The 10,058-nt window shown below is 45.6% G+C and overlaps 1 protein-coding gene across 14 annotated transcripts in view; it reads right to left on the minus strand.

Moving 5' to 3' along the window:
• Positions 1 to 10,058, minus strand: part of CAMK2G (calcium/calmodulin-dependent protein kinase II gamma) — a 52,904-nt gene that overhangs the window by 11,373 nt on the left and 31,473 nt on the right. For 10 of the 14 annotated variants that reach the window (XR_826333.1, XM_010852335.1, XM_010852342.1 and 7 more), the window contains one exon: positions 8,480 to 8,523. Coding sequence is in view for 13 of the 14 variants with exons in the window: in XM_010852335.1 (XP_010850637.1) it covers positions 8,480 to 8,523 (44 nt within the window). In the remaining variant the exon portion in view is untranslated. Of the gene's footprint in view, positions 1 to 177; positions 211 to 8,479; positions 8,524 to 10,058 lie in introns of all 14 variants that reach the window. The other 4 variants (XM_010852336.1, XM_010852339.1, XM_010852332.1 and 1 more) reach the window with 1 other exon arrangement.

Here is a 10,058-nt window from a genome sequence, read left to right on the forward strand (position 1 = left end):
GCTGGGTGACCTCGGGCACTGGACCCCGCCTGGCAGGACAGGCCACACCTGCCCGCACGGCACAGACATGCAGTGAGGATGAGGGAAGCACACGCACATGGCAGAATGGGTTTGCGTGGCTGGCAGGCGGGCGCAGGCAGCATGGAGCGGGCGGATGGGTGGGCAGGCAAGGCTCACCATTAGGTGCACGCTGGAACTCGACTTCCTTTTCTGGACACACCACAGCAAAAGGGAAAGAGAAGGGGAAAGAGGAGGTAAGAAGAGAAGCACAGAGACGCTGCAGGTTAGTGCGCCAGCGTGGGCTCTGCCTCAGGAGAAAGGAGGAGGAGGAGACCTGGAGTCCAGCACCAGAAGGGTTAAAACAGCGTCTAGATGGACAGGCACACACATCCCTCCAGACCCGGAGAAAGGGAGGTTCACAAACACTGAGTATATTCTGAGGTGTCTCAGCTTTGCTCAGAGAAACTTTTTTAATGGAGATTAAGCCACAGGTCTATGAGAGTAAGTAACGTTTTGCTGCAAATTTATGGGTTTCGGCTTATTGAGCTCACCTATAGGATTATTTCTCTCACTACTAGGTCTGCCTGAGAGTTGAGCGAACAGTTACCAGGTAAAGAGTCAAAGCTGCTTTAACAGCACTTCACTTCGGAACCTAGACTTTTTCACTGCGCGTCGATAACTTTTCAAAGATGTTGGGCTTTTGAAAATCATTTGACAAACATCATATTTTGGCACCCATTTCTCTGTTGGTATGGCCATGCTCATTTATAAGATTTCAGTGTTTTATTGCATTTTGCAACTAGGGGGCAATGGAACATCAGGAGTGCAGGTGGTTAAACGTGATCACACGGCCACACAGATGCCAACCACGGGCAACACTGAAAGCACGGATGCCTTAGTCTCAACTAGATGCTCAAAAGCTTTATGTTCAGATATGAAACATGCAAAGAAAAATAAAGATTGTGTGGAACACTGAAAATACATCTCAGAAGACTATGTCTAAAAGTTGAAAGGTAATTAAGAATTTTATCAGTAGCTTGCCAGGAGACAGGAGTCCTCTTTAAACGTGTTTGTCTGTCTTTTGACTTGCATATTCATTAATAATACCCAACAAATGCTTGTTGAGGACTGTTATAGGCATGGTGAACACAGACAGATGTTTCTGCCCTCAAGAAGTTGATATTCTACTTGAGAAGACATTTTTGAGAATGCGTTTTGTTTTGTTTCAAAAGAAGGGGACTACAAGTATTTAAAAGAATGGCTCACAATTTAGAAATAGATCTAAGGAAAAAGAAAATCTAAATATAATGAGGCCTCTTGCTTTTACCCTTTCATATATACTCACATAGGAGATTTTACTTCCAAGTTATCCAAAAAAGAGGGATTTGCTTTACATTCATATATATTTATCACTTTATCCAACCAGAGGGGTAACACCTTGAAGGAAGGTCTGTATCTTATTTGTCTTGGCAATTAAGCAAAATGTCTTAGAGTTAACATTCGATCAACAAATGTTTGCAGAGTTAAACTGGGTTTGTTGATTGCTGACTGTGGCTTTCCCCCGGGTTAAAGCAGAGCACAGGCTTCTAACTCGCCTGGAATCCCAGCACCGAAAACTCTGCGGGGGCACAGCCCAAGGCTGGTCTTGTCAAAGGCCATGCAGGTTGCTTTCACTCACATCTTGCCTTCACTTTCTTCCATCTGCTTCAACTAATGAGGAATAAGTTCCCAATTTGCTCCCAACTGGCTCTCTTTTTCCTAAACTGCCCTGTAGGAAAACCCAGGATAATCCTTTCTACTCATGGGTTAGTTTCTACCAGGTGAGCAGACTTCTTTCCATTTCTTTCTCCATTCCTTTACGGCTTTGCCCGCAGCTGTGCAGAGCAGGCCTCCTCCCCTGCAGCCAGCAGCACTATTTAATTTCCAGATCATTTTTTAAAGAACCACACCTCACTTATGTTTAACAACTAAACGTTTAAAATTTTAAACCAAAAGAAGGTTCAAGCGTCCTTCCCACACTGAAACATTCAAACAGTACTTAAGGAAAATAACAGGACCTCTCTCCCTTTTCTTTCTCCTCCCTTCCTCTCTCCCTTCTTTCCTCACTCTCTTCCTTCTTTCCTTTCCTTATTTCTCCCTCCTCTCTCCTTAAAGACTGGATGGCCATGCTGGCCTGGGACTAGTGAATAGCACGAGCTATTCTCAGTGAGAAGTCTGTCCTCATAAGGGGCTCTGCTCCTCCGCAGACCCTGGGTCACTGGCATCTACTTTTGAAGAAACCTAAGCAGAACCTGCGGAAAAGGCAATGGCACCCCACTCCAGTACTCTTGCCTGGAAAATCCCATGGACGGAGGGGCCTGGTAGGCTGCAGTCCATGGGGTCGCTAAGAGTCGGACACAACTGAGCGACTTCACTTTCACTTTTCACTTTCATGCACTGGAGAAGGAAATGGCAACCCACTCCAGTGTTCTTGCCTGGAGAATCCCAGGGACAAGGGAGCCTGGTGGGCTGCCGTCTATGGGGTCACACGGATACGACTTAAGCGACTTAGCAGCAGCAACAGCAACAAGCAGAACCTGAAGTCCCCAAATTCAAGTGCGCAAGGAAGACTCTCTGCTCAAACCAATGCTAATATCCGAGAGCATCTGTGAAAACTTCTGGACAACAAGAAAGAAATCTCCCTGTGGACTCCCAGCAGGAACTGGGGAGTGGGGTGGGGCTGGGAAAGGAGGATGGGATCTAAAAGAACGGTCTGGGATGCTGACAGCTCAGGATCTTCTGAGCAGCTTCACAGGTCTCCCTCATAACACAGATTATCACCTTGACGCTCAAGAAGGCCCAGAAAAGAAAAAACCCCGCACCTTGCTTTGTCCTTTCCTTCCGCTTTTGCGGCACTTTTATCCAACCACGCTGTTCATTATTAGATACTTACTCCTGATTATAAAAGGACCACAACCACATTACAAGCAGCTTGGAAAAGAGGGGAAAAAACACCCAGAGTCCTATCACTCTTGCCAGTCTTAAGCTGTATACGAGTTTATCCTTCCTTTCTTTTAATACCTTACTTTAAAAATAAATAGCATCTTAATTTTTCTTCTGATTATCAAAGTAATACACAGTCTAGGTGAAAAATGTAGAAAATACAGAAAAATATATGAAATTAAGTTTCCAAATTCCCATCACACAGTGAAGCTACTATTAACACTTCAGTGGGTTTTCTCCTGGTTCTTTTTCTATTCACCTATTATACACTGAATATAATCTAAAAAACTTTTTTTAAACAAAATTTAGATAGTAGTGTATGTACTGCTTTGGACCTCATTTTTCCACTTAAAACATTTCTGTCATTATATAGTCATAAAAATTAATAACTTTGTAATGGTCAATTAGATTCCCATAATTATTTAGTCATTATCTTATTGGCTTTTGATGTTCCCCATGTCATTATCTTGTTAGCTTTTGATGTTTCTCATCTTCTCATGGTTATAAATAACGTCATGTTGAACATCTTTCTGCTTTCAGTTTTTCCATATTTTGAATGATTCCTTTAGGAAAAATTCCCAGAATTAGAACTAAAGGGTAAAATAGGAACACTATTATGGCTTTTGACACACAGGCTGTTTTAGGAGGGAGTCCTTCTGATTTACACCACTACCACAAACTTAAGAGTCAAAAAATGGGGACTTCCCTGGTAGCCCACTGGTTAAGACTCTGCCCTCCCAGTGCAGGGTGCACAGGTTCGATCCCTAGTCGGGGAATTAAGATCTCCCATGCCACATGGTGTGGCCAAAAAAAAAGTGAAAATGGTAAAGCATTTCAACCTGCCTCTGACACCAGTGAGACCAAACACCCATGTTCGTTGGCCCATGCTACTTCCTGTTTCATTTCGTTAGTTCATCTTCACTGACCATTCATCTGGCAGGTTTTAGGGGGTATTCTTATTTATTACACAAAGCTCTTTTGCATAAAAATAATATTAAATCATCCCATTAATGGGCTTCCCTGGTGGCTCAGATGGTAAAGAATCTGCCTGCAATGTGGGAGACATGGGTTCAATCCCTGGGTTGGGAAGATCCCCTGGAGGAGGGCATGGCAACTCATTCCAGTATTCTTGCCTGGAGAATCCCCATGGGAAGAGGAGCCTGGCAGGCTACAGTCCATGGGGTCACAAAGAGTAGGACATGACTGAAGCACTGAAGCGCAGCACATCCCATCACACCTGCTGGGAATATTTTCCCCAATCTCTTACTGTCCTTTGAATTTTGGTTGGTCATGCCCTTCTTAAAAACTTGCATCTTAGTTTCTGGTCTCACCTCTATATTTAAAGTCTTTTTTCCCAACCATAAGACTCATTTATGGAGCACTCAATCAGGGTCAGACCCTGGGCTAGGTTCCCCAAAGCAATTTAACTGCTGATTCTGTTTGCCTTAACCTGCGTTTCTGTGTTCCTGTAAGGACTGGCTTTGTTGTACACTTCTGTTCTTTGACTACTTCTTTCTTCATTTCCTTTGCTGATTCTTCTTCCAGCCTCTTAAAAACAGATAACCCTGAAGTTTCCTGGACTCTTAAACCTTTGTGTGCTTTGGATTCATATGGAGGAATGGAATTAGTCGGATTCTTCCTTCCACCCAAGGCTTCCTGAATCTGAAATCCAGGCTGGACCTTGGCATCTGTGTATTTTACCTAGCTCCTTAGGCTAGTCTTACATAGCTGTGCCTGAGGCCAGGAACTACAAAGTTCTGCTAGAAACCTATTCCCTAATGATGACACCTTTAACCTTCCTCTCACCATCTCAGCTGTCACTGCTTTATTTCAGGTCCTATTTTGTGCAACCACTCTTTGCTTCTGCCATACAAGAGCTAACAAGAGTTCCCAGAATCATCATGCTGTTTCAAACTCATGTATCTTCACATGTGCTATTCCCTCTGCCCAGAATGTCTTTCTCTTCCCTCCCCTTAACTGGGCAAAATCCAACTAGTCCTTCAAACTCAGTTTCCTGTTCTGGCTCAGATGCTGGCCTCTCTGCTCCCCAGTGGCTATCCTGCATGCAACTCCCTCCTTGACCTAAACAGACCACACCAGAACTCGTGGTTTCCCTGTCTCTCTCCCACGGTGAACATTTTAAAGGATGGATCATGTTGCTGCCTTCCCAGCTCCTCAGACCCAGAACTGGCTGAGTAAGTGGACTCATGAGATTCACTCATGGGAGTCCCTCTTTGCACATCCAGTGTTGACCTCCCTGGGCAATACCAGCAGCTTTAACGACCTCTCCACCCATTCCCTGGTGGTCTACTCATTGAGAATCTGCCTGCCAATGCCAAGGGTCACAGGTTCAATCCCTGGTCCGGGAAGTTCCCACATGCCGGGGAGCAACCAAGCCCCATGTACCACACTACTGAGCCAGTGTTCTAGAGCCCACGGGCCCCAATTACTGAGTCCCTGTGCTGCGACTACTGAAGCCAATGCCCCTACAGCCTGTGTTCTGCAACAAGAGAAACACTGCAATAAGCTCGTGCACCACAACGAACAGTAGCTCCTGGGAGCCACAACGAGAGAACGCCTGTGCACAGCAATGAAGACCCAGCAGAACCAAAAATAAATAAATAAATCTCAAACAAAAAAGATCTCTCTACCCAGATCTCTACCTGTCTCAGTCTCAATGTGGTTCAAAAGAAAATCTCTCTTCCCTCTAAAACATTCCTTCACTACTCCCCATTCCAGCAGAAATACCACCATTTCTTTTAACAGTCCTGAAACTTTGACATTACCTTTGATGGACCCTCTTTTAATCCCTGAATCCAATGGGAACGTCCTTTGTCATACTTCTTATCAGGGCTAATGTCTAATCCGAGCCTGGCACTCATGGGCAGAGCTGGACCAATGGTCCACAGGCAGCGCCTATTCCAGCCGGTTGGCCTGTGCTCCTCTGGTTAGTTTGAATGTTAACTCTTTACATTTCTCATCATCTTCACTTCACCCTATACCCAGACTATAATAAGCCCTAGTTGATACTTCTGTGTCTAGCTCCTACCGTCAACTTAAAAATGCACAATGTGAGAGTTGTGAATTAAGTTTTATTTGGGCAAAAATGAGGACTATAGCCCAGGAGACAGCACCTCAGATAACTCTGAGAAACTGCTCCAAAGAAGTAGAGGGCAAGGTCAGTATATGTGTGATTTTGGTAAAAGGGAAGTACATGCAATCAAACACATTTTTTTTTTTTTTCCCAGGAGGTTTCTGCTAGTCATGAGGAACACCGGTCACCATGAAGGATTTTAGTGGTTTTCTAGATATGGGAAGGTATAAGAATGAATTGGGCTCATAAAATTGGCTCCTGATTATATCTAACTATCTGAAGACCTGTTCTGCCAGTTTTTACCAGAGCATAGAGTGCCTCATTTCAGCTCTCCACCTTAAACTCCTTTCAGGGGGTGTTGAAATTAGTACCTGCAGCAACATATGATTTAATTCTTGTAGAGGCAGATGGTAAGTACCAATGGCAAGTGCCAATTTGTGGTTGACACTACCATCCTCTATTTACCCTTACACACTCAGCCAAGTCTTTCGAAAACATCACTCTTAACCTTCCCTGCTCAGTGGCCTATGGTGTTTCCTGTGGTCTAACACACAAACCTCCAATTTCTCTGCCCAACGAGACCAGTCCAGCTGTGTTTTCTGTATCCCTTTACCATATATTTCATGTTTCAGTTGAGCAGAGAACATCAATATGTATAATAGAACCTATAAAATATTTTTTTTTGTTGTTTTTAAGTTACAGAAGTAATACACTCCCATTTTAAAGAAACATGTATACAAGTTAAAAAAAAATAATGATGTGTCTCCCCATCCTGCCCTTGCCTCCAGTTCCATTTTCTAAAGGCAATCACTGACTTGGGTCCAATCTTCCTACATCCTGTAGCTTTCTCCAATAAGTTTCTTCCCCAGAAGCTTCTTGGACTGAACCATCCCTTGTAGGGTCCATATACCATTCAGTGCTTAGCTGATCCCAGTTGTGTCCACTCTCCTTTTAAATTAATTAACCTTGAAACTTCTTGAGGTTGAGTGAGATCTGCATCTCCTCCTATACCTCTTATGTGCCCCTAGCACTGAGCCTCTGATACGTGTTTAATAAACACTTTGTGAAGACAGATTCTAGCTTCTCCTCCAGAAAGACACATGCAAAATCTCTAAATAAACTGACCACCTTTTCCTAGGGATTCCCAGGTGGCTCAGTGGTAAAGAATCTACCTGCCAATGCAGGGGACACAGGTTCAATCTCTGGGTCAGGCAGATCTGGAGTAGGAAATGGCAACTCGCTCTAGTTTTCTTGCCAGGATAACCTATGGACAGAGGAGCCTGGCAGCTATAGTCCATGGGGTCACAGAGAGTTGGACACAACTGAGCAACTGAGTCCACATACATACAGCTTTTCCTAATCTGGCTCCACCATCTAGTGCACAACCCTGAAACTGAGGGGCTGCCATCAACCCCAGCTCTATGTCAGCAGGCATGTGTGGAGCCCAAGCTCCCCTCCTTAGGGCAGAAGTACACGGAAGCAGGCATGCAGATGAGAGAGAAAGGAAGGGATGGGGGCAGGGAAAGGGGCACAGGTCTATCTCAGTGGGGAACATAAGATCCCAGGGAAAAGTCTAATTAAAACTTGTCTTAATTTAAAGATTTGCATGAAGGTTTGAAATTCTCTGCGATATAAGTTGGTAGGTTTCAAGATAGCATGAACTCCTATCTATCTCCCCAGCCCAGGGCGCTTTCTGCCCCCAAAGCATCTAAGAACACCTTGAGCTTTGTGTGGACCCCTCTACCTTGGCCAAGTAGCCATTCCCACTGAGACTTCCTGTTTATGAGGCCTGGTCCCTCCTCTGGCCTTGATCCCCCAGAAAAGTTTCCTCAGCAAATGAAGATGAGCTGTGATAACCAAGTCCCTTGCCTGTTTCTAAGGCACCTATGCCTCAAGACAGTTCAAGACGCTTTCCCTCAACAGTATCTGAGCTGGGTTCTGGAAGTGCTTTGGAGATCAGAAAAAAGAGAAAAAAGATAGTAGCTTCAGGTGCCAAGCCTTGTGCCCTGAGTCAACCAGGCAAACTTTGCTTTCCTTTGATTAAATGGATTTGTGCTTTAAAAAGAAAATAAGATTAACCAATAACCTAAAAAACCCAGAGAGTCAAGCCCGGGAGATAAAACCTGTGTCTGGAAGTCAAGTTCAGGATTCAGTTCTAGCGAACTATAGTTCGAATCACCTCCCGAGTCTTTCCAATCAAGCTAGGGTCAGGTGAAGCACATATCCCTCTGCCCTCCCAGGCCAGTGGAACCTGCTGTTCTGAGCACAGAGGTTTCTGGCTTAAAGCAAAAAGCAAGGATAGGGAGGTTCTTGGGGAAAGGGGAGACAAAGTGCCAAGGAGTCCCAGGAGTGACTTTTCAGGGAGAAGGGCCACACTTGGGCTGCAGGAGTGGAGACACCTACCTTGACACCGCCGTCCGACTTCTTGTTCAATAGGCTTTTGGCAGCTGTGAAAACAAAGAGAAAAATCAAGTCTCCTGCATTGTACCCGCTCCTCAACCTGAAGTCTGGCAGCTGGATCCACAAGAGACTGATATGTTTGACACAGGGGCCAGGAGTCTCCTGAAACCCCTAAATGAGGCCCTTCCTGAGGCCCCAAAGCAAGAAGGGCATCTCAGGCAGCATCAGACCCACAGGGTGGCACCCCAGGATAACTCAGCAGAAACAAGGACAGTCTGGGCTTAGGAGAAAACCACAATCAACACTGGGGCTGCCTGAGCGATTGGGAACTCTGCCTTCAACAGCTTCCACCTAGGCCTGGAAGCAGAATGCCAGGGTGAAAGGCGAGGGCTCCACCCCCAGATGCCATGGAAATTCTCAGGACGGCCAAGCTGCAAGGATGCAAGACATCTCCTGAGTGTTCTCAAGAAACAAGAGTGTCACAGTTCACGAAGGAGACCAGACGTGAGGACAGACAGACACAGACACAGAGACCAGGACCACCTACAGGAGGGTTTTGCCGGGGGGCTGAAGCCTTGACTGGGCAGGTCCTCAATGCCACCCTTTCCTCAGAGTCTAGTCTCTGGACCCACTGAGCAGAAAGGACTGGGCAGACAGACTGTAGCCAGGGACAGGCTGATGCTGATGAGCTCCACCAGGAAGGATGGTCATGTCTGTTGGCCACAAAGGCCTCAGGAAGGTGGCAGGCAGTGGATGGAGATTCCAGGGAGACGGAATCAGTCCAAATGTCTGATCCACCTTGACTCTGATGGGCTTGCATCTTGGGTCTACTGCTTACTAGCCGTGTGAGTTACTTAATCTCTCTGAACCTCAGTTTCTTTATCTATAAAATGGGATCGTGGCATGAAAAGCACTTAGCAGAGTGCCTGGCACACAGCAAGCACTCAGCAAGTGTTAACAACGGTCACCACTGTTGCCATTCTTCCCTTCAGGTGGCCATTCCTACCCAAGCTGGGTCTCCAGTGAGAATCACAACAACTCTGACCTCCAAAAACAGACTTCGGTCCTATCTCCAGTTAATGCTGGGGTGATCTGAAAAAAATTTTTTTTATGCTCTTACTACTATGCCTGACCAGCCACTGTGTTAAGTGCTTTACATACATCAAAGTTCTCAACTCTGATAGTCCATTAGAATCACTTGGGAATTTTGAAAAAAAAAAAAAAAAGCTTATGCCTATCCCATGCCCTAGGGATCTGATTTTATTTATCTGGGGTGGGGTCTCAGCCACAGGAATATTTTTTGGACAAGTCTTCTCCTACAGGCAGCGTTCAGAGCCTTAGTCAAAAATGATTTTAATTGTTATGTTATTAGTTCCATTGGAGAGATGAGGAAACTAAGACTGGGAGAGCTGCTGTGACTTGCTCAGGGTGAGGCAGGGCTAGGATCCAAACCCAGGGACGGCTGTCTGCAACAGCTTCTGCACTCTATTGCCTTCCAGACCCAGAGGCTTGCAAGGCCAGACCTCACAATTTTGAGGGGCGTGGCTTCCCCCGCGGCGGGGCGGGGGCTACCCGCGCGGCT

The sequence above is a fragment of the Bison bison genome, unplaced genomic scaffold (assembly GCF_000754665.1).
Source record: "Bison bison bison isolate TAMUID 2011002044 unplaced genomic scaffold, Bison_UMD1.0 scf7180017864309, whole genome shotgun sequence".
Classification (NCBI taxonomy): domain Eukaryota; kingdom Metazoa; phylum Chordata; class Mammalia; order Artiodactyla; family Bovidae; genus Bison; species Bison bison.